General features: G+C 35.9%; 1 protein-coding gene across 5 annotated transcripts in view; it reads left to right on the forward strand.

Moving 5' to 3' along the window:
* Positions 1-25687, forward strand: part of PHF14 (PHD finger protein 14) — a 215495-nt gene that overhangs the window by 60710 nt on the left and 129098 nt on the right. For all 5 annotated transcript variants that reach the window (XM_012559391.2, XM_023724350.1, XM_023724351.1 and 2 more), the window contains 8 exons: positions 6453-6590; positions 15414-15560; positions 16204-16474; positions 16790-16896; positions 18013-18108; positions 19970-20073; positions 22200-22331; positions 24934-25102. In XM_012559391.2, coding sequence (XP_012414845.1) covers positions 6453-6590; positions 15414-15560; positions 16204-16474; positions 16790-16896; positions 18013-18108; positions 19970-20073; positions 22200-22331; positions 24934-25102 — 1164 coding nt within the window. The remainder of the gene's footprint in view (positions 1-6452; positions 6591-15413; positions 15561-16203; positions 16475-16789; positions 16897-18012; positions 18109-19969; positions 20074-22199; positions 22332-24933; positions 25103-25687) is intronic.

The raw sequence follows: 25687 nt of genomic DNA on the forward strand, positions 1-25687 counted from the left end.
TTCATCCATGTTATGAGATGTTTCACAGATTCATTGTCGTTCTTTATTGTTGCATAGTATTCCATTGTGCAAATATACCATAATTTGTTTATCCATTTGTCCACTGGTGGGCATCTGCATTGTTTCCATCTTTTTGCTACTGTGAGCAGTGCTGCAGTGAACATGAGTGTGCATATATCTATTCGTGTGATGGCTCTTCTTTCTCTAGGCTATATTCCAAGCAGTGGGATTGCTAGATCATATGATACTTCTATTTCTAGTGTTTTAAGGAAGCACCAAATCGATTTCCAAAGTGGTTGTACCATTTTACATTCTCACCTACAGTGTGTAACTGTTACAGTCTCTCCACAACCTTTCCAACATTTGTTTGTGTTTTTTGAATTAATGCTAGCCTTGCTGGTGTGAGATGGTGTCTCATTGTAGTTTTGATTTGTGTTTCTCTAATGGCTAATGATTGTATTTCTTCATGTATCTGTTAGCTGCCTGAATATCTTCTTTGATGAAGTGCCTGTTAATATCCTTTGCCCATTTTTTAATTGGGTTATTTGTCTTTTTGTTGTTGAGGTTTTGCAGTATCTTGTAGATTTTAGAGATTAGACGGTGATCAGATTTGTCGTAGCCAAAAGTTTTTTCCCAGTCTGTAGGTTGTATTTTTACTCTTTTGGTGAAGTCTTTCGATGAGCATAAGTGTTTGATTCTTAGGAGCTCCCAGTTATCTAGTTTCTCTTGTGGTATTTGTGCGTTGTTACTTATGGTTTGTATTCTGTTTATGCCACGTATTAGGGCTCCTAGTATTGTCCCTATTTTTTCTTCCATGATTTTTATCATTTTAGATTTTATATTTAGGTATTTCATCTATTTTAAATTCCTCTGTTGCTTTGTCTGTGTGTTCCTTGGCTTTTTCTGTGTTTTACCTGATCTCCTTCCCAATGTCTTGCAGAATTCTGTATATTAATCTTTTGTATTCTACCTCCGGTAATTCTAAGAAGTTCTCTTCCTCTGGAAGATTTCTTGATTAATTTTTTGGGAGCTTGCCGAAGCTATCATGGTCTGCCTCTTTATGTGACTTGATATTGACTGTTGTCTCCCAGCCATCAATAAGTTATTATATTTATTTATTTTATGTTTGCTTACTGTGTCCTAGCCTCTTGTTTTGTTTTGTTTTGATATGCCCAAATAGGCTGCTCATGTGAGGTAGTTTGATTATTGGTGCCTTTGAAGCTCTAACGTCTGTTGCCTTGCAGTTAGATCTGTTACTAGGTATGTGAGCCCAGGAGTCTGTTTACTTTTCTTGTGTGGATTCAGCTCAGGTGTCCAGGTAGTCAGTCACCAAGTGTGTGGTGCAGACTGTCACCTACAGTCCTAGAAGGGCAAGGGTGGCTGGAGTAGGCACAGGTATCTGGCTATAGTAGAGAGTCACGTGCTGAGTAAGGCAGAGGGCTGACGGCTGCTTCTGACTGTCTGGGAGAAAAGCATGTCCCTCTTCCCTAGAGTGTGTAGGTGGGTGGGTTTTGCAGCCAGACTATGGGTACCCAGTGCTGTTGGCTGTAAGGACTGGGAGGCACCACTTATTCTTGGACCCCTATTGCAGGTAGCTACGTGGCTTGGGTGGAGCCACCTGACCTCTGGCCCTTCAGGTGGGTTGATGAGGACCCTGCTTAATGGGCAGAGCAGTGTCAAATGTCACAAACCTGCCACTCCACCATATTATCTGATACATCTGAAGTTAGGTTTTAGGTATATACCCTGTTGTACCATGCTAATGAAGGCCTATGCTGTTGAATGGGCCCACACAGGTCTATGTGGGGGGCAAAAGGCGTTCAAAGTCCGTGGACCCCTTATGCCTGTGCCTAGGGAGCTGTGCCTGCCCTGAGTTCCCAGTTTAGGGGAGCTGGCAGATTATTTTTTCCTGTTTGTTAATTTGTTCCCTCTTCAAGGCCAGGGGAATGGCTCGTGGCGTGTGATGAGTCCTTCTTCTGGCCCAGGGCTCGAGCAATCACTGAAGCCAGCCTGGGACCCGGTGCAGAGTGGTGAGGGAGCAGGTAAATGAGAGAGAGGTTCTTCCCAAACAGGATGTTTTCTGATCCATGCAGTAGATTAGACGCGTGTACTTATCTTTGGCAATTGAGTGCCGCTTTTCACTGATTCTGGAGGCCTGAGTAGACTCTCTGTGGCTTGGTCTCTCCTAACCTGGAAAATGTGTCTCAAATGCCACTGCCTGCCTCTCTGTGCATGCCAGCCGATCTGGCCTGCAGGGTGCTGGTTCCCGCTGTGTTAGATCTGGCAACTCCTAGCTGCTTCTGAACTGTCTCACCCTTCCCCTGCCACTTAGTCCAATTCCTCAACTTTGCCTCTGATGTTCAGGACTCCTAGATTGTCATGTATAATCGATTCACTTGTTTTTTCGAGTCTTTGTTGTAAGAGGGACCACTGGAAGCTTCTGGCTACTGCACCGTCTTGGCCCTGAATCCCAAAGTGTAGACTTTTTTAAAAACAAATTTTCCTTTCAAAAAAAGCAAAAGAAGGTATATAATAAATTGTTTTGTAAAGCAAATCATCAAACATTCAGCTACTTTTTTTCTAGTCAGCCCATATTTTCATATAAAACAGTATCCCTCTTAAGAAGTAGGAGGTGTGCTTCATGAATAGAATTTTACCAAAATCTTTGTCAAAATAGAAATAATATAAGAAGCACAGGTTCATAGCATGTTTTCTATGTCTGATGTGAATGTGGGCATTATACTTTTAAAATTATTGTTCAGTTAGAAGTATGTTTCTCCTTAAGAATTAAACTGCCTCATGCAATTTTTTTTAACCTAGAAGGCTGCTTTTCATCTAGTTTTAAGTAAGGAAGCAAAAACCCTCTCCTCCTGGTAATACTTCTTTGTGTGGTAGTTATTGGACAGTTAGACTTTTCTTTGCTTTTCTTAAACTTCTTTACTTCTTTTTTTAAATATTTTATTATGTTTTAGGTGAAAGTTTACACAACGGATTAGATTCCCATTTAACAATTTTTATACAAATTTTCCCATGACATTGGGTACAGTTTTCACAATGTATCAGCATTATCATTTCCATTCTGTTTGTTCTGTTTCCATTGATCTAGTTTCCCTTCCCCTCCTTGCCTTCTCATCTTTGCTTTTGGGTTAATGTTGAGCATTTGGTCTCATATAGTTGATTGTTTAAGGGACATATTACTTATAGGTTATGTTATTTATTTTATAATCCAATCTATTATTTGACTGAAGGGTGACCTCCAGGAGTGGCTTCAGTGCCAAGTTCAAAGGGTATCTTAGGGCAATAGTCTTGGGGATTCCTACAGTAGGTCTGGGTTTTTTCAGAATTTGAGTTTTGTTCTATATTTTTCTCCCATTCTGTCTGGGATCATCTATTGTGTCCCTGGTCAGAACAGTCGGTAGTGGTAGCCAGGCACCAGCTAGTTCTTCTGGTTTCAGGTTGGAAGAGGCCATGGTTTGTGTGGGCTACTAGTCCTCTCTTCTCTTTTGCTCCAGACGAGTAGAGACCCGTAGTTGTATCTGAGATGGCTGCTTGCAATCTTTTAAGACTCCAGATGCTACTTAACCAAACTGGGGTGTAGAACATTAACTTTATGAACTCTGTTATGCCAATTGATTAAGTTATCCCACAAGACTATGGTCCTAAGCCTTTTAAGCCAGTTTGGGTATGTCTAGAAAGTCTCTGTAACTATGTACTTTATTAGGTATTTGTATATATATGCAGCACACCCAAACATGTATCTATCTATATATGCCTACAGATAGACTTGTACACGTATGTACATGCACTCACATATGCCTTCCTTTACCCATATATGGAGCCCTGATGGCGCCAGTGGTTAAGTGTTTGGCTGTTAACCAGGAGGTTGACAGTTTGAATCCACCAGCTGCTACTTGGAAACCCTATGGGGCAGTTCTACTCTGTCCTATAGGGTCACTGTGACATATGCATACATATCTGCCTATTGATATGCACAGATTATTACCATAAATATAAATCAAGAAACAATTGAAAAAACAGTGATTAGATGTTACTTCATATAAATGAAGCCAGTAGTGCCCTAGGAAAGTCATTGAATGTATAATTGTCAGCTGATTTTTTCATTATTACCTAGTTTTATTTTGAAGTATTATTGGGAAATGGAGTTGAAAATTATATAGTCTAGCTCATCTGCAGAACCAAACACAGCATGGTGAATTATAAGTGGGACAGCTCTTCTAGATCACATTTCCTGTACATTTCCCAATCCTGATTGTTTTCTCCCCTGTGTTCTCAGTTGCTTAGTTCACTAGCATTTTAAATGATGTAGGCAATTGAAGAAGATTCTGTTTTCTTTGATAGATTATTCTATAGTCTAATATACTTTATTGTTAGGAAATTTTTCCTTATATTCACTTTAAAATCCTTTGCTCAATTTCATCATATTACATTAAATTGCCCCCTCATGGAACTGTCCTAAACAATTTGTATCTTTCATGGTGTTGACATCCCATAAATAATTTTATTTCTCTCCCTTTCTCCTTCTCCCTTCCTCTTTCATTTTCTGTTTTATTCTCTTTCCTCTCTCTTGCTCTCTTTTTTGGTCTTGTTTATCTATTTGTTGATATTTTATACTGTACACGTTCTACTGTTATTGGAAAAAGACCCTTAGCTAGGCTAGGGCATTGGCTGTCAGCATTAGGGATTTGTTCCACATCTATACCCAGAGTCCTGTTCTTGCCATTTCCATTTATTGCTGATGTCTGGTCTGGTGCTGTCTACCCAGTAGGTAGTCACTAAGTTGTTATAATATGAAAATTGTATTTTTAATGTCTATTGAAACTTTTTTTTACTTTCCTCCTTACATGCATCCCTCACATTTTATTTTACTACAGGTTCTTCCTTTATTATCCACTGGCATTCTTCGCAGTGTAACAAGTTTTTCTTTTATGAAGATTCCTATTACCAAAGCAGTTTATATTTTGAGACTAGGTTTTTTTTTTTCGCTTTTCTTCTGTTGTCAAGATAATTAAAATGATTTAAAACAATCAATTTGGTGGAAAGATTTTAATATTGGCAATTTATACTTTTGGTTTTACAGATCTTTTTCCTTTTTATACAGAAAGAATGTAAATAATTGGCTATACTGGGTACCACTACCGATTTTACCAAATTGTTTACTTAAGATTGTTTTTAGTTCTCTTAAGATATTTAAAAAATAAAAAATGGTGATTTGTTTGGTTGCAATGCCTAGATATTTTGGTGAATTTTCTCTAGCTTCTTTTTTATTTTCTTTCTTTTTCCAAACAGTATTATGTTGTTCAAAAGCAGTACAGCTTAATGGTTAAGAGCATGGGTTTTGAAGTAAGATTTTTCTGAATTAAATCCTGACTCCCAGTTAGCTTCTGTATTATTTTGAGTGAGTTATTTAACCTGTCTTTACCTCAGTTTTCTCACCAGTAAAATGAGGATAATTATACGACCTTCCACACAGTAGTTGTGAGTATTAATTTATTACATAGGTTAATATATGTAAAGTGCTTAGAATAGTGGCTAACACATTGTAAGTCCTCAGTAATACTTATTATTATCTTATCCATGGCATTTAGCTTATTAGAACAGTATAGAAAAGAATTACTTTTTTTCATATAAACTCTTGACTTGCCTGCAATTATTGTTTGCATTGGTACACTATTGGTTCACTATTAGTATTTCTTTAGCACTTTATTTTTTAAATTTATTTTGTTGTCGTTGAGAATATACCCAGCAAAACATACACCAACTCAAACATTTCTACATGTACAATTCAGTGACACTAATTACGTTCTTTGAGTTGCGTAGCCATTCCCACCCTCCTTTTCTGAGTTGTTCCTCCCCCATTAACATGAACTCACTGCCTCCTAAGTTTCCTAACTAATCTTTTGAGTTGCTATTATCACTTTGATCCCATGTAGATAGTCCTTAAAAGAGCATAATGCTCAACACAGACCTTTTTTACTAGTTTAGCCAAAAATCAGGTGATATTTTTGGTTTATGGTTTAAAGATTATCTCAGGGCAGTAGTTTCAGAGGTTCTTCCAGCCCCTAAAGCTCCAGAATGTCTGGAGTCTGTGATAATTTGAGATTTTGTACTGCATTTTCCCCCTCTTGATCAGGATTCTTCTATATAATCTTTGATCAAAATGTTCAGTATTGGTAGCCGGGCACCATCTAGTTCTTCTGGTCTCATGGCAAAGGAGGCAGTTGTTCATGGTGGCAATTAGCCACACATTCCATATCCTCCTTCTATTCCTGAGTGTCCTTCTTCCTCTGTTGCTCCAGGTGAATTTCTTTAGCACTTTAAATATAAAATATTGCTAGTAAATGTTTGCCCCATCATAATACTTTCTGGATGGTTTGTGTGAGAGTAGTGGAGGTATTTTTGCTCTGATGAGTTTTCTTGTTATTCTGTCATAGGAGTGTAGTTTCTGTGAAGACCCTCGTTTTGCTAGAACTGGAGTTTGCATTAGCTGTGATGCAGGAATGTGCAGAGCCTATTTTCATGTGACCTGTGCGCAGAAGGAAGGTCTGCTTTCAGAGGCAGCAGCAGAAGAGGTAGGTTTATTTAAACCCAGAGGTGGTGAACATGTTCAGAACATTTCTTTTGCCTCTTTTATGGCCTACAACAGGTATGCAGGTATGCATCATAAATGAAATTTTAAAAAGTTTATTTTAAAGTCTTTGACTAGATCACTGGTCTGAAACTTCATAGGTCTAAATGATATTATGAATGAGTTTTATCAGTATTAAAGCTAGTTAGACATTTGGGCAACATATTAAAATTTTTATAGTGAGATCTGATACATAAAATGAAGCATAATCCAAGGTGTTTTGAAACTTTAAAATATCAGTGTATTTTATATGCAATTCTGAAATTGTATTTAGGTAACTGTTGTGGATTGAATTGTGCCCCCAAAATATATGTCAACTTGGTTAGGCTGTAATTCCCAGTATTGTGTGGTTGTTCTCCATTTTGTGATTAATGTAATTTTCCTATGTGTTGTAAATCCTAATCTCTGCCTGTGGTTAATGAGGCCAAATTAGATTATGTTAAAGAGGATTAGGGTGGGATGTAACACTTTTACTCAGGTGACATTCCTGATCCAACATAAAGGGAGTTTCCCTGGGGTGTGGCCTACACCACTTTTTATCTTACAAGAGATAAAAGGAAATGGAAGCCAGCAGAGAGTAGGGGACCTCATACCACCAAGAAACAGTGCCAGGAGCAGAGCAAGTCCTTTGGACCTGAGGTTCCTGCGCAGGGAGGTTCCTAGTCCAGGGGAAGTTTGATGACAAAGACCTTTCTCCAGAGCCGACAGAGAGAGAAAGCCTTCCCCCGGAGCTGATGCCCTGAATTTAGACTACTAGACTCCTAGACTGTAAGAGAATAAATTTCTCTTTGTTAAAGCCATCCACTTGTGGTATTTCTTTTATAGCAGCACTAGATGACTAAGACAGTAACCTTGCTCTGTTTCTCCCTAAATAAAATCATTACTCTGCCTTTAGCGTCTACATCACTATCTCATCCTTCACCATTATTTTTAATTCTGTAATTTTTCCTCCAGGTTTATTGGCTTTAGGATAAGCAATCAGTGGTTTTCAAAGTATGTTCTGATGACCCTTTAAAACTTTTTCAAGGGGTCTGTGAGGTTGAAACTATTCTTGTAATGTTGTTGTTAGGTGCTGTCAAGTCGATTTTTACCCATAGTCACCCTATGTGGCAGAGTAGAACTACCACATAGGGTTTTCTAGGCTGTAATCTTTATGGGAGCAGATTGCCAGGCCTTTCTGCCGCAGAGCTGCTGGGTGGGTTAGAACTGCCAATCTTTTGGTTAGCTTCTGAGTTCTTAATCATTGTGCTACCATGGCTCCTTATTGTCATAATACAAAAATGTTATTTATTTTTTTTCACTCTTTTCTCATAATAACAGTGGAGTTTTCCAGAGATTACAGTACAGTATGTGAATGTGAAAACAGTTTTGAGAATCCAGCTATCTTCTTTTATGTCAGCTATAACCCCCATTGTGGTTGAGTCAGTTCCAACTCATAGCAAAACTATAGACAGAGCAGAACTGCCCCATAGGGTTTCCAAGGAGAGGCTGGTGGATTTGAACTGCTGACCTTTTGGTTAACAGTCAAGCTCTTAACCACTGTGCCACCAGGGCGCCATGTCAGCTATACCAAAAAACCAAACACATTGCTGTTGAGTCGATTCCAACTCATAGTGACCCTATAGCTATAGAGACATTAAAAAAAATTTGCAAAAATGTAAAATAGTGCCACCCTTCTCACTCTAATTTTGGCATGGAAATTATAGTTATTTTCAAAAATATTATTTATGTTAACATGCAACGGGTTTATTATTATTATTTTAAAATAAATTAATGAATATTTTAAAAAAATTCTGTTTTAATTTCTTGTATAGGATCTGTAAATAAAACCCGCAGAAACATAAGCACTTTGGGGTTGTCTTAGTTACCTAGTGCTGCCATAGCATAAGTGGGTGGATTTAAAGAACATAAATTGTTTTTCTCACAGTTCAGGAGGCTAGAAGTCCAAATTCAGGGCGTGGCTCTAGATGCATGTCTATTTCAGCTTCTAGTAGCTGCCAGCAATCCTTGGCATTCCTGGGCTAAGGCTTGTGGATGCATCTGTCTCCATTGTCTGTCTTCTTCTTTCTCCTGTGTGTGTTTCCATCTGTTCTTCTTTTTTTTTTTCATAACTCAGAAGTGGTTAGGTTTAGGATCCACCCTACTCTAACAGGACTTTAGTAACATAACAGAAGAAAAGCCTATTTCCAAACAGGGTCATATTTACCAATTACAGGGGTTAGGATTTCAACACATATTTTGGGGGGATACAATTCAATCCTTAACTGGAGTTCTCAATAATTTTTAAAAGTGTTAAGAGGTCCTGAAACTAAAAAAATTGAGAACTGCTACTGGTTCAGTTGATTCTTTAGGCTGTTCACAAAAGCAGGTAAGTGAGTGTTTACTCAGTAATTTTTACTGTGTATTCATGATGGTTTTATGGTGATATCTAAGCCTACTCTTACTATGTTCCTTTGTTTATTGGCTAAATTTTCAGTGTCATATTAACTGGGCTTTTATCGTATCCCGTCTGTTTTGTAGCCAAAGAAAGCAGTAAAAAAGATAATCTGATGAAAAAAATTAATTTTGAGTAAATCTTCGGGGATTTAATGATTAAATGGATCCTATAGCAATTTCATTTTTGGTAAACGTATCTGTTTTTGTTCTAGTTTCTAATTCTGAGGAGTTGTATTTTGATTAATTGATAAAGGATATTGAAAGAACACTAAGCATTTTCACAGCTATTGAGTAGACATAGAAGTATAATTTATACAACAGAGTCATGAGGATTAGTCATGGTTACAACTCAGGATGGTGAGTGGAGATGCACAGGGACAATACAAGTAAGATTCAGAGGACTAGCTAAATCCTAGGTGAATACCTAGATCAGGGAACCTATAGGTTAATACTCTACTTTTGGAAAATTTTGAGCTTTGCAGTCAGTCAGGAAAGATACTTTGCAATCATTTCTTTTAGAATTTGTTGAGAGCTTCACATTTTATACTATGGTAGTTTGAGTCCCTTTTGCATAGCCCTGCCCTTTCTGGGTAGACGGCAGCTAGTTAATTAATGAAAACGTGAAGCAGCCATATATGGGACCGTGGAATGCAATGGGGTCTGTAGTGATTTGGACATTTTACTTTCTCAATTAAAGACATGTAAATTGCAATTTAACAAAACAAGAGATGCTATTAGATACATATTTTGCAGTCTGTGATCTGTATGTCTGTATCTGTGAGCTAAATTTTCAGGGGAACCTGAAATAAATTAGGATATGGAAATTGGGCCTGAAGCTTCTTCCTTGCCTCGCTTCCTTCCTTGATTGATTAGGTAGGACTCCTGGGTGCTGGAATAATAAAATGTGACTTCCCCCTCAACTCGCTGCCTTGCTAAATTTTTTTTTTTTTGGTGGAGGGAACCATTTAAAAAATTTACATACATTCCTAGTTTCTTGTTATAAACATTTGTAGAATTGGAAAATCATAAAGTTTTCTAAACAATGTTTTAAAACCCAAGACTTAACATGAGTCAATATCAATGAGCTCTGCTTTTGGCTGTAATCCTTCTGTTAAAGTGAAGGTGTTAGATATTTCTATATGGTCATACTTTTGCAGATTAGGGTTCATGTAACCTAATAGCATATTAATTAAGATAAAAATTTTAAATAAAAATAGATCTAGTGTTTTTGAGCATATCTTCTGTTTCAGTTTTCTATGACACTCTAGAAAGCAGTTTTTTTGTTTGTTTTTTAAATGACTAGTTTATTAAAGGGAATTTCTTCTCAATGGCTGTTTTATCCAGACCGTAAAAGAAGGGTTGAAAAAAAAAGACAATAAGCAGCTCAGTCTGTTCAGTGGAATCATATACCTCGCCATATTTTTCATGAACTTTTTGTAGCCTTCTAACTTAGTAGCTTCTTTATCTTATCGGTGAGGATCCATGAAGTTTCTATTCTTTTTGATCTACCTTGTATAAATGCTTGATTACTTTAGAAGAACATTCAAACCATATTGTGACACAGCATGTCTTATTATTAAAACTAAGTGATAGCACAGGTTCATTTAGCTTGATTGAAACTTACGCCATTAGGCTTCACATCATATAGTTAGCCTAAGGTTACTTATATTTCATCTAATCTATATGGTAGTTTTTTCTGTGATTAAATCACAATTTTGCTACTATTGAACATTGTTATACTCTGTAACCATATAAAAAATTTTCTTTGAAACAATGTAAGATTATTTATAGATTTTATTGATTTTTCCACAACCTTTGACTTAATGGACTGAAATCATTCAAGGAATAAACTTCTTTCACTGTTGATTTGATGTCTTAATATTGCTAGGAGAACCAATATTGCTAAGAATGAACTTTCGGTGGATCAAATATCCTTTAATGAGTTCATCAATAAGTTACATTGCTTAAAGTTAGACATTTTACGTGAGAGCTTCAGCGATACCTTTATATCGCCATGTCAGGCATTTGGAACCATACTTTATTTTTTAAATTAAACATGTTGACTAGCTGTTACTCAGACCACTTTCTCTCACAGTACACATCTAATCTGTCAGCAGATCCTATCAGCTGCCGTACATGATCCATCTTCATATCACCTCTCTGACCATCTCTCTCTATAAAAGGCCCTAGAAATTTGAAGTACTTGCTAAAGAAAGTATCAGTTCTTATTCAGATTTATTGGTTTTCGTTTTCATTATCTGGGAGTTTCAGACTGAAGACTCAATAAACTAAAACTGTAGGATATAAGTTAGTCATAAAATGTTTGTAAAGCACTACAGTTGAGAAGTGATGGAAGTATGACTTTGCAAGCATTTGTGGAGCAGTCACTATTCAATTCATTTTCTAAAACCCAGTTAACTTGTGTTAAGGAGTAACCAAAATTTGTTCTGTAAGCAATGAAATTTATATTTAAAAGTAGCTTCATAGTACTCACAGAAATCAGCCAGTTGTTATGATTGAAGTCATATGCATATGTGGAAGGCACTAAGCTGGGTATTGCGGTGGAGGAGTCTGTCAGCATAAAAATAGTTTTAAGGCACAATGTCCACTTCATTGGGGATAGATAGTAAACACAATAAAATGTTAAATAACTATACAAGATGGCATTAAAAGATGTCACAAATGCCTAGTATGGACAGGAAGTAATATAAATACAGAATGAAGAAGATTCCCTGCAAGAGTCAGAAACTTCAGCTGTTCCTTGGCTTATCTCTCTTACATTTAACTATTTAATGGTTGTAAATTAATGTGTTTTCATGTCACATTTGTTTATTCAGCAGGTATTTATTGATTTACTATGTGTTAGACATTGGAGCCCTGGTGGTGCAGTGGTTAAAAGCTATGGCTGCTAACCAAAAGGTCAGCAGCTCGAATCCACCAACCACTCCTTGGAAACCCTATGGGACAGTTCTACTCTGTCTTACAGGGTCGCTATGAGTCAGAATTGACTTGACGGCAGCGGGTTTGGACGGGTGTTAGACGTTGTTACAGACACTGTAGATACAGTGATGAACAAAACAGACAAATTATGTGTTCTTAAGGGAACTAACGTTAGGTGGCAAATGGGGACAGGCCAGATAATGAGAAAGTAAATAAAGAAATATGTGGTGATTAGCTAAATAGACAATAGATAAGTGGTAACTATGGTGAAGAGTAAGTAAGACAGTACGCAATACTGGAGAAGCCATCACAACCTGTTCAGAGTAAGTCATGGAAGCTCCATGGATGCCAACTCCCTTAGGCAAACTCCCTTAGGGACCGAATTGCTGGGCTGAGGGCTGTGGGGACCATGGTCTCAGGAACATCTAGCTCAATTGGCATGACACAATTTATAAAAAAAAAAAATGTTCTACATTCTATCTTCGTGAGTAGCGTCTGGGGTCTTAAAAGCCTGTGAGCAGCCAACTAAGATACTCCACTGGTCTCACCCCTTCAGGAGCAAGGGAAAATGAAGAAAACTAAAGATACAAGGGAAAGATTAGTCCAAAGGACTAATAGACCACAACTACTATGGCCTCCACCAGACTTAGTCCAGTACAACTACATGGTGTCTGGCTACCACCACTGACTGCTCTGACAGGGATCACAATAGAGGGTCCCAGACAGAGCAGGAGAAAAATGTAGAACAAAACTGTAACTCAAAGAAAAAAGACCAGACTTACTGGCCTGACAGAAACTGGAGAAACCCCTAGAGTATGGCCCCTGGACACGCTTTTAGCCCAGTAATGAAGTCATTCTGGAGGTTCACCTTATAGCCAAAGTTTAGACAGACCCATAGGACAAAACAAGACTAAGTGGGCACACTAGCCCAGGGGCACGACCTAGAAGGTAGGAGGGGACAGGAAAGCTGGTAATAGGGAACCCAAGGTCGAGAAGGGAGAGTACTGACATGTCATGGGGTTGTTAACCAATGCCATAAAACAATATATGTACTAACTGTTTAATGAGAAGCTAGTTTGTTCTGTAAACCTTCATCTAAAGTTAAACAAAAAGAAAAAATCAAAAAAAAAAAGAAATATGTAGTGATTAGTACTTTGAAGAAATGTAGAGCAGTATTTAGGGAAGGCTAGAGGTAAGATAACACTATTTTATATGGGGAGGACAGAGAAAGACTCTCTAATGAGGTAAGATTTGTGAATATTAAGTGAGGGAAGTTGTAGGGGGAGCATTACAGGCAGAGAGAACAGCATGTGCAAAGCCCTGAGTTAGGAGAGACCAGTGGGCCGTCGGAGCCCTGATGGCGTCGTGGGTAAGCATGGGCTGCTAACCAAAAGATTGGCGGTTCAAATTCACCAGCCATTCCTTGGAAACCCTATGGGGCAGTTCTGTTCCTTATAGGATCGCTATGAGTCAGGTTTGTTTTTTAGTGTGCCTGGGGTAGAGTTAGGTAGTAGGGCAGTGGGAGGGGAGGAAGGAGATTATAGAGGGAGCAGGGGGCCACATCATGCAAGACCTGAAAGGATATAGGAAGGACTTTCAAGATCCTACTCCTAGTGGAAAGAGAAAAACATTTTCCTAAATATCTACTATGTGCTAGGCATAGTGCTGGGCCTTTTCACATATTATCTCATTTAACACTTACTCCTAAGGTGAGTTCTGTTATTTTACCACATAAAGTGGGTTCTGTTATTTTAATATCAATTGTATAGATAGAAAATTGAACACCAGAGAATTTAAGTTGCTGACCTGACATCTTAATAACACAAGTAAGGTCTGACTTTTCAACCTGGACCTGACTATCATCAAATTCACTTAAAGAGTTTTCCAAATAGAGATTTATGAAGCCCATCTCTGAAGATTATGATTCATGTAGATCTAAGGCAAGTGTTTTACATGCAAATGCTTTGAGAAACAGTACTAGTACAGCTCCATTTCTGTCTTTGGCTGGGTTCTCTAGAGGAGCAAAACCAGTGAAGCATATATATAAATATATATCTAGAGAGATTTATTTCAAGGAAGTTGCTCACACAATTGTGGAGGCTGCGAAGTCCCAAACCGTGAGTCAGGTTGCAGGCTGGAGGCTTCTTCTGACTCACGTGGTTGCAGGGGCTGACCAACCCAAAATCTGCAGGTCAGGCGACAGGCTGCTGGCTCATGTCCCAAGAACTGGAGGTCAGAGGATGATGAGACAGATGCAGTATCAAGAGAGTGAGCTTTCCCAGAACATCTGTATATATTGACCACACCCCCAAGAAAACTCCCCTTCCAACTGATTGACTGCTTACCTCAGATCACAAAATGGAGGATGATTACATAATAACTCCCAAACCACTGACAATCATGACCTAGCCAAGTTGACACATATTAACAATCGCAATTTCTCTAAGCAGGTTGAAGGGATATCAAGTCAACCAGTGTGCTCATTAGGACACCATCACCATGACCTGTTTCCAAATTTTCATCACTCTTAACAGAAGCTTAGTACCCCTTAAGCAATAACTCCCCAATTCCTCCCTCCCACCTGCTCCTGCCGATTCTAGATTCATAGAGGTGCGACATACAATATTTGTCCTTTTGTGTCTGACTTATTTCATTCACAACATGTTTTTAAGGTTCATCCATGTCGTAGCATGTGTCAGAACCCCTAAGTCAGAGACTTGGTCTTAATATGTAACTCACTTCTGCAAGCATAAATCCTATCTCTAATGACTCAATTTCAACCTTACCTACTTTAAAAGCAATAAAATAATTATTTAGACTGGGCACTTTGAGATTCTATATAATCTTTATTCCCACTTAACATCTTCTTTCCCCAGGATTTAGAGCATGTCTTGAGAAAGCAGCTGTGTGTGTGTGTGTTAATGTAATCTCCTACCTATAATTTCATAGTCTGCCAATTTTTCTTCCAAGGTGCTCCTGGTTGGGTTCAAACTGCCAAACCTTTTGGCTAGTAGTTGAGTGCTTAACCATTTGTGCTACCCAGGGACTCCTACGTCTTTGCAAATTATTTGTTTTTGATAAAGTATGATAATACACAAGTATACCTAAATAATGCATAAGACTTGATTTTAGTATCTTTAAATCCTGAAGGCCTTTTAAAGAAAAAAAAGTTGTTAATTTGAAGTTGATATAGAAGGTTAAGTTTCTAAAGCAGCAATCTTTATCATTATGCATAAAAGTTGTTTTTTAAATTTATTTTAGAAATAACCAACACTGTAGAAGATTCTTCAAGAGGAAATATTATTCTTTTATGTTAGGTTTATTGTGGCCCTTTGGAGTAAAAATTTTTACTTTCTCTCCCCCTCCCTTTTATTTATTTTTTTTGGTATAGGATATAGCAGATCCATTTTTTGCTTATTGTAAGCAACATGCAGATAGGTTAGACAGAAAATGGAAGAGAAAAAACTACTTGGCTCTACAATCCTATTGTAAAATGTCTTTGCAAGAGAGGGAGAAACAACTATCACCAGAAGCACAGGTATGTGATTCGTGGCCAAACTGTTGTTTTTTCTTTCAGGGTTATTCATTTCAGAACCCATCCGTGTGTGTTTGTCAATGACATGTAAAGTATAATTGTGCAATTTGGTTAGTTACCCAGAAAATAAACTGTCATTAGGGTAGATGGTGAGGATAGTTTGTGGCTGAATACAATACTCTTCATCTAGCCAACAGAGCAGACGTTTATAAAGCATGTTTCTAAATACATTAAAAAATATAACTATTTAGAGGAATTATTCTATCAGTGCAATATGTTGACCACATCTTTTTTCAGTCTGTTCTAATGTTCATTTATGCAAAGGACTTGATCAGTTTGCCTTGTCATTTAAAATATTTTATGTGAATTAAGTAAATTTATGGAAACTCAGGCAATTACTGAGAAACTTGAGTTTAATCAAATTAGTTTCTCAAAATTCTGATCATAGATTAGGATAATTGTTACTTAGTTTATTTTAACCCAGGAACTATATGGTATACTTTAGGGACCGTGGATGGATATAATTTGCCTTAATTATAGGAAATTTTGGTTATCTTTACTGCCTCTGAGATTGGAAGTAAAAATCATAAGAAGCTGTGTGTTCCATTTTAATGTCTTTTAAGATTTGTTTACATTTCTTTTGTAGGCGAGGATCAATGCCCGGCTTCAACAGTATCGTGCGAAAGCAGAGCTAGCTCGATCTACTAGGCCGCAGGCCTGGGTTCCAAGGGAAAAACTGCCCAGACCACTCACTAGTAGTGCTTCAGCCATTCGTAAACTGATGCGGAAAGCAGAACTTATGGGTATCAGCACAGATATCTTCCCAGTGGACAATTCAGATACTAGTTCTAGTGTGGATGGAAGGAGAAAGCATAAGCAGCCAGCTCTCACCGCTGATTTTGTGAATTATTATTTTGGTCAGTATAGACACTCATACATATACATTTTCAATTAGAGCACTTTTCTAATGAAAATATTTGATATGCTGCTAATTTTTAGAAATTTATTAGCCATGCTACATTTATCAAGTAAAAACATATTCATTTTCCTAATAAGTTGTGGGTTGTTATAAATGCTAAGTTCATGTATTTGTGAATAATAGACTTAAAAGTGTTTGAAACAATGTAGGTTTATACATGTGGTTATCTGTATGACTAGCTTCTTCCTTTTTGTATTTTGTATATTAACTTTTATTTTCTACTAAATTAAAATTGGATATTTAATTTAAATAGAGAGAAATATGCGCATGATTCAAATTCAGGAAAATATGGCTGAACAAAAGAATATAAAGGATAAATTAGAAAATGAACAAGAAAAGCTTCATGTGGAATATAATAAGGTAAGCTGGCTGTAAAACAAACAGCATGATGTAATAGATCCTATTGGTGATTTCTTTTATGATTTTATGGAATTTCTATTTGTTTCTTTTTGAAATTCTTCTAGAGCTTTTAGACCCTTCCCTACTACCCTGCCCTCCTTATCTTTATTATCTTTGCTTACACTGAGCATTTTCTATGGGCCAGGTACAATCTGAGCATTTTACATGTACTAACTCAGTTAATTCTCACCTCTACTTTGTGATGTAAGTTATGATTATTAATCTCATTTTTAGAGAAAGAACCTGAGTCCTAAAGAGGGTAAGTAATTTGCCCAGGCTCACATAGGTAGTCAAGTCATAGAACTTGGGTTCTAAGCCAAGCAGTCTGATGCTAGTCTTTATTTCTAACCAATATGCAGTATTGTAGGAAACTTAGAAATTCATTTTTAAACTATTGTTTTAATCTTGAATTGAATTGTAGTATTACTTTTGATAAAAAAGAAAAAAAAAAACTTCTCAGTTTACATTTGTATTGTACAGCTTCATTCTAGTAATGAGGGTCGAGATAAGAAATACATAAACACAAGATGTGGCTAAAATGTCAGATAATAAATAATGTGAGCATATAACACTGATGTTGACTTACTGTTAGAAAACATTTCAAGTGATTAAAAATACTAGTAGGAAATAAGTTTCTATAGTCAGCTACACTGTAGTGAAAAGAGTACTGGAATTAGATTGAGTAATTCCTAGTTCTGTGATCTTGACCAAGTCACAAAAAATTCTATCCTTAGATTTCTCATTGGAGAAATTATGGAAATGCATCTTCATAGAGTCAAAAGGATTAATTAGCAGAATGTATATAAAATTATGTAGCAAATGATAAAGGAATATATAAATGTATCATTGTAACTAGTAAAAATACTAACATAAAACAGGCAACAGCTTGCATTTTGTTGGTGCTTCTGAATAATTGTATAGACTTATTCTCAGTGCTTATGTGAGCTGAATGTATTAAAGATACAGAGAATATAAATGTAGATATTTCCGAACATTTATTGATAAATTATTTAAATTTTCACATATTTTACTACACATTTTAATGAAGTTTACTAATCTGACTGACTTACTTTATAGCTGTGTGAATCTTTAGAAGAACTACAGAATCTGAATGGAAAACTTCGAAGTGAAGGGCAAGGAATATGGGCCTTGCTAGGCAGAATCACAGGGCAGGTTAGTGTCTTTCCAATAGCTATGTCCTTCTATTCTTGCTCTCTATATAATTTTCAAAGACCAGTTTCTTGATACAACTGTCACTTTGCTAACTAAAGAATTCTGTTTGATCAGGGCCAACTAATCCTCTGGGAATAATGATTTCTGCCTGAAATACATCTAGAGCATTGTAAGCTGCCTGCTGAGAACCTGTAGCTTAATTTGGTTATTTTAACAGCTGTCTTGTTTGCAAAATTTTTTCATTTGCTGAAACTGATTGACCTGTCATTTGTGATGAAGCTAACATATGAAGCATGAGTTACTACTACTGCATTCTTCTTTAATTTTAGCAGTTTTAGATTCACTGCCACATTTTTTTTCTGTCCTGCTCTTCTGCTATATTTAGTTCCTTTTTATTTGGATGTAAAATTTGGAAAGGCAAACTGGAGAGAGTCGTTTTCCTTTGATTTTGTTTTGAGCTGTGTAAGAGAATGTTTGAAACTTTAATGTTACAAAGTATAGTTTTTCCCCTTCATCAGTAGCTTTTTATTGTAGTCCTGAAAAAATTACTTTATCTTTAAACATTGTTAACATGTTAAAGTTCTTGGTGTTGAAAACAAGAATCATTGCCACATGGATTTTTTGGAATGCTCTTTTCAGTATACTGTGTATATAATTGGTAAATTTCAGAGTTTACTCAAATAATTTTAGTTACATTTTTTTAAGGCTGATAGAGACCCACTGTTGGTGGTCCTTTCACTGCAAACTAGTTTAATTTGAGGGAGCATTTTCTTGGTACAAATATTTTTCATTGTACTTGTTTCAGAGGTTTACAGAGTCAAATGCATCGTATAATTTGTGTATATATATTATTTTAGGAATTAATACTTACTGATTCATATTGTGCCATGCTAGCTTTGAAGATACTTCTTTTGTGAACAAGGTTGTATGTGGCTTAAATTATAATGAATTTTGAAAGGTAAGAATGAGTAGTCACCTGTGGAAGAATTGACCTTTGCTCCTGTTAACAGATTGTTGATGGGATTTTTGGGAGAATATGGTGTTTCATATTTTGTATTCAGAATAGTTAATGTTGAGTTCCAGCCTGTTATTAGTTTATTTGCCAAACTAGCATTATTTTTTGGCTTGGTTTGTGAGTATGTCTCATAATAATCTCCTGTTTAGTATAAAACATATCTACCATAAAAGAGCATTTTCATTTATTAGATGACTTTTAACAGAGGTTCACAAATTTCCTCGTGCAAATGTAAAATACACAGCAGAAGTGGGATTCATTTGTACTGCTCGCATGACACTTTTTTCCAGTTGGTTGAACAGATGCTAGCCCACAGGGCCACTGAGAAATGACTTTGATAGATGGTTGCTGTCTGAGAAGCTAGCATACTACAGATTAGTAGAAACCCAAAGAGAATCTGTGCGCTTTGTGGAGAGTTTGGTCCAATAAGATAATTTTTCTAATTAACCTGTGGAGCACCACCATACCTGGGATGTTGAGGAAAATAAACGGCCTCAATTTTTTTTTTGTCACATGTGCCGTGCTATTTTTTCTTTTCTTCTTTTTTTTAACCTCCTAAATACTCATCCTTTTCTTTCACTTTTTAATGCTAAAGTAGAAGTTAAGTTTTCATAATGTTTTAGCATTCCACTGAAAGTTGATGAAAGTCTGGCATTATAGGTTTCTAATGGAAGTAACTGAGATAAAAACTCATGGTAATCGTTTTTGCCAGTGTAACAGCTGGTAAAGCAAATTTTTCCCTTATAATTCTAGCATATTTAGTTGGCTTGAGTGGCAAATATAGGAAAATGTTGCTTTACATTTCTTCCTTAAAACAATATAAACTACATTTGTTCAAATCAATAGAAGTTGAACATACCAGCAATTTTGCGAGCACCGAAGGAGAGAAAACCAAGTAAAAAAGAAGGAGGTACACAAAAGACATGTACTCTTCCAGCAGTACTTTACAGGCAAGTAAAGAATAATGATATAATGAATAATGATAGAATAATGTTGTGTATTTTGAGCTAATACTTATTAGTAATAAGATACTTTAAATATTTGAGAATGAATTATATCCATATCAGAATTTAAGTTAAATGCATTTGAAGGTACTATGTTAATACTTTTTCAAAAGTGTTTTCCAGTTGAATGATAGAAGACCTTTTTGTTGCTCTTTTAATGATAAGATAAATGACTTGTATTCTTTTAAGTAACAGAATATATCTGTATAAGCTCTTTGGAAATGAACAATTCTTTTTGGAGAATTGGAAAGTCACTTTAAATAATGTAGATGATTATTCTCTTAAATAGTTAAAACATTATAATAGGCAAATAGACATTTGTGTTTTATTTTACTTGACTCAGAGTTTTGTCTGTTTTTAGGAAGTGATGGATATTGTATGTACAGTCTGAATCTATTGCCTTTGTACAGTAGTGAGCAATGAAGATAAGGTTTAAATTTGATTCTGTCTTTACATTTTTTTTCTCTCTATACTCAGTTGTACTAATTCTGTTTCTAGAAGTACTTTCATTTTTTATTTTTTGGCTCAGTATTCTTACAGTGTTCACCATTATTATAATTCTAGATAGTCAAGCTTCTTTCCATATCCAAATAGCTTAGAATCTCATTTTTTTTCATGTAAATTATTATATTGATTAAATGAGAGAAGTTTAGAAAACACCAGTGTGTGTGTCTCTAACACATACATACACACACATATACATACACATGAACACATACACACACACACATACATACACACACATGAACACACACACATATACATACACAAACATGAACACATACACACACGAACACATACACACACACATATACATACACACGAACACATACACACATACACATATACATACACACACATGAACACATACACACATGAACACATACACACACACCTACATACACACACATGAACACATACACACACACATATATATGCCTATATAAATAAATTAATATTTTCCCCACAACTTCTTCCTTTCTCAGCAACCGCAACGGTAGCAACAGTATCCATCTCTGTAGTTACCATCCATTTTTTTGTTGGGGGCTCCCTCCATAGGTAACAGCAAGTAATTCCCTTGAAATGTGGGAAAGGCCTACGTTGTTTTAATGTACAGTGTGAAGACTAACACATCCTCATTCTGGCTTTTGCAACCATAATACACATCACTATGCTACTAACTTTAGTTGACTACAGTGCATTTTTGTTTCAGAATATGTTTTCAGTGGTTTTCCTTTTTAATTCTGAGCAACTTTAAGACCACATTGTTGTTTTCTTGTGGTACTCTTCTTTTCTAGGAGTTTAAAAAAAAAATCCAGACATAATTGCTGTTTCTGTACTTGGATGGTTCTTAACAACTTTTCCCTCACTCTGTACATTTCCAGTAAAATATATCCTGGATTTTCAGATCACGGTGCTTGTATTGTCAGGAGTAATTAAGTTGTGTTTTTGCACAAGAACAGTTAGATTTCTTAAAAACAAACAAACAAAAAATCCAGAATGGCCATAGCAACAATAATAAAATTCCCTGATCTTTGCAATAATTATCAGTTGGTATTGCAAGCCTGATTTTTAAAAAGAGACTTGCATGTGTAGTTTATTTACATGTTGAAGAATCTTTGACATGTTTATAATTAAAAGTTTGTTTGTTGGTAAAGTAACCTGTAGTTTTAGAGAATTGGGAAATTCTTTTGTTTAATAACAAAACAAAATTTCGTATTTCTAGAGAAAAATTGAGCTAATGGTAAATGGCCTTTAAGTGATAATTTAAATTAAAATAAAGAGGCTGGTGGGAATAAATATCTTACCTAGACCTTCTTTGAAAGGTTTGACTCTGTTAATATTTAAATTTGTACTAGAAATTCTCAAAAGTATTTAGAACTAACAATTAGTTAATGACATTATAAAAAGACGTGTTATGAAAAAAAGTTTTAGTTCAACAGAGTAAATGTTGATTAAGTTTTTGAATGAAAGATTCAATGATTGCTGAAATTTTGGAAATCAAAAAAATATTATGCTGTTTTCATTGGTAATAATTATTCTAACCCTCTTTTTGCCATCTTTGTTCAAAGTTGTGGAATTTGTAAGAAGAACCATGATCAGCATCTTCTTTTGTTATGTGATACCTGCAAACTCCATTACCATCTTGGATGTCTGGACCCACCTCTAACACGGATGCCAAGAAAGACCAAAAACAGTTATTGGTAAGTAAAATGAAAGGGATTTGAATGTTAAAACTGGTTTGCTTTCAGTTTCAGAAGTGTAAGATGAAACGTTATATCGTATTGATTCACAATATAGATTTAGCACATTTTTAAAATAGTTATTTCCATAAATATTTATCATAGTATAATATGAATAAAACTGTAACAGTGTTCTTAGAAATGACTTTTCATTTAATTGATTCTATTTTGGTATCTTAGCAATGGATTCTTACTTTAGGCATGAATTCTATCCAATGTGTTTATAATTCTCTTTTGCTTTATTGTACGAATTTCCTAAATACTTTATTTTTATTTTGAAATTGAATAAATTCATCAAAAGTTTGCCTCCTATTCATGCTTTTACTTATAATTCAATATTTTATTTCTAAATTAGTGTCTCCTAAGGGTTTACTTCTGGAATTTGTTGTTTGAGCTACTTAAATTTAAGTTCAACCATTCTTTAAAAATATAGGAGCATTTGACCTATGTTTCTGAATTATTTTTTTCATTAACTTAGACAGATTGAACCACTACAGATGTTTGATAAATGCTTATGATATCTATAATGAATTTTATCCTTTTCTTAATTTTAGTCTTAGGGAGAGGCAGATGTTAAAATTTTAATTTTGATTCATTCCTTATAGGAAAGAGGATATAGAAAATGAAAAGCTTTGGAATGAACATGAGTGTTCTTTTCAGATAAATTACCCTTCTAAGTGTTAGAAAAGAGCAAACCTCAAATTCTTAAATGGTAACTGTACAAAAGGTCATGTGTGTTCCTAAGTCACATTAAGCACATTGTTTCATCTCCTAGGGCTACTTTATTACGAAGCTTAAATCCTTCACTATATTCACAGGATAGCTTTTTAGTAGTGTTCATATTGGTTTGTTTTGAGATGTTCATACTGGTCTGCTGTTCTCAAATATGACAGAGAATATTTCTTTTGATATCTGTGTGTATTTGAAATTTCCAGATTTTAAGATGAAACTGCTATAGCATATTAGAATGCCAGCAATATTAGTAAGCATCCTAGATAGGTTAAATCAAAAGCTAGTTTGGTAGTCTCCAGGGCCAGGATGTTTTGTCATGATCCTGGGCATAAAGATGTGCAGTTTTCTCCTTAACTGAGGTTGTGGATCTTCCTAACATTTCTGCTTGCAGAGATCTGGTTTCTAGTTGTGTGTGAAAGTTTTTGGAAGAACTTTGATGAAAGTGCTTAGTCTTTGGGGCGAAGGCCCTCCCAAAAGAATCTAAACTGCTTAGGTCCTATGGATATGTTACATTTTAAGTAAAAGTAGAAGCTAATATTGCAGAGTAGTGAAGCCTTTAATTTCTTGTAGTTTCTAGTAATCAGATTTCTGTTGACTTCTAAAATCAACTTAGTTTTGGTTAGCTGTTGGGTGTATTAATTTTGGAGCAAGCCAAGTTATAGAAAATTATTTTTTCTTTAGTTTACCTTCAGTGTGGAAAGCAGTTTTTTCTTTTTAACAGCTTTCATTTATTTTTGAAGTTATATTAAAAATAAAGTCAATAAACAGGTAAAATGCATCACTTCCTAAATATTTTACTTCATTTTACTATTATATATGCTCTTGAGGTTAAGTCTGTTCTTTCTGTATGGTAGAAAAACTGTTAAGGTTGTCTATTCTATCTGTATGGTAGAAAAACTGTATACATAGATGTGCTACTACGTATCTCTTCCCAACTCCACATTCATTGATACCTTGTTGGTAGCTTGAAATTTCCATGGCATGGAAATTAGCAAATGCTACAAATTAAAGCTTTTCTCCCCACTGAGAGCCAGGTTTTAAACATTTACTAGCATAGGACCGTGTGACTTCTGTTTTAGTCCCTGGGTGGTGCCAATGGTTAGTGCTTGCCTATTAACCAAAAGGTTGGCAATTGGAGCCCACTAGAGGCGCCTTGGAAGAAAGACCTGGCAGTCTACTTCTGAAACATCACAGCCGTTGAAAACCCTGTGGAACGCAATTCTACTCTGATACACATGGTATCACCATAAGTTGGAATCAGCTCGACGGCAACTAACAACAACAATGGGCCACCAACTAAAATGACCCATTTATTTATTTATTTATTTATTCAATCCGTCTTAGAGTCTGTTTTACAGGTTTCTCTAGGTGGGATATTCAGCACAATCTGTTATTAACTAAGATTAAAAGATAAGATAGCTGTAACAAGAAGTAGAGTCAGCGTCAATGAATGTCTGTGATTTTCAGGTGTTGTAGTATATGTCAGTTAAGGAAAATTCATGATTTCCGAAGGGAAACTACCTTTTTAATCAGTGTTGTATCTCTTATGTCTGTTCACTTAAATATGCAGCATGTTGCATGTGTGTTCTTATGATACTTACAGGGATAAGTTAAATTGCTTTATACATTGTATTCACGGTAATCATTCTTAGAAAAGTGTGTGTGCATTTCTGTATGTTGTCACTGTATATCCTGCGATCACATCCACCCATGTATGTTTTTATATATTCTTCACATATACTTGAATTTTATGTCAATAGAAGCTATAGCTAAAGCTAGAAGGCAAAAATAAACATTTGAACTTAGCATTCTTTTTTTTCTCTTTATGTAGGCAATGCTCAGAATGTGACCAGGCAGGGAGCAGTGACATGGAAGCAGATATGGCCATGGAAACCTTACCAGATGGGACCAAACGATCAAGGAGACAGATTAAGGAACCAGTGAAATTTGTTCCACAGGATGTGCCACCAGAACCCAAGAAGATTCCAATAAGAAACACGGTAATGTATTCCTTATTTATCATAATCATCATAAAATTCTGAGGCCAAGATTCAAGATGGTAAGAAAGACAAAGGGACAGCATATACCCAGGAGCCAAAGAAAGAAATGTATACATTACTATTGGTTATTCTTTGAAAATTTATTATTTTACATTATGAAATATACCATGCCTACCTGAGAGTTTATGGTTTTTATGTTTGATTTAAAGAATAGTAATAATGGGGGGACTTCCGGGCAACCTAGCGCTATAGTCAGAAGCACCACACCGTCCCTCCACAGCAAAGATCAGAAAAACTAAGTCAAACAGAGTCACACGTCAGTCCTGAAACCCTACGCATCAAATGAAGAGATAAAGAACTCAGCCAAGCACTGAATGGAATAAGAAACTGACCGAGAACAGAGAGCGAGGGGAGGTAGATGCAGAGGTCCTCTATCAGCTACTGCAGCACAGATCCGCCATTTTGGACTGCTATCAGAGATTAGCGAGCAGGGAATATGAGAAAGCAGCTTCACAGAGCTTCCAGCAGGAGACAGAACAACTGGGAACCAGTGATAGACGCTTTCCCACCCCCCACCCTTCTTCA

The sequence above is a fragment of the Trichechus manatus genome, unplaced genomic scaffold, assembly GCF_000243295.1.
Source record: "Trichechus manatus latirostris isolate Lorelei unplaced genomic scaffold, TriManLat1.0 scaffold00242, whole genome shotgun sequence".
NCBI classification, from domain to species: domain Eukaryota; kingdom Metazoa; phylum Chordata; class Mammalia; order Sirenia; family Trichechidae; genus Trichechus; species Trichechus manatus.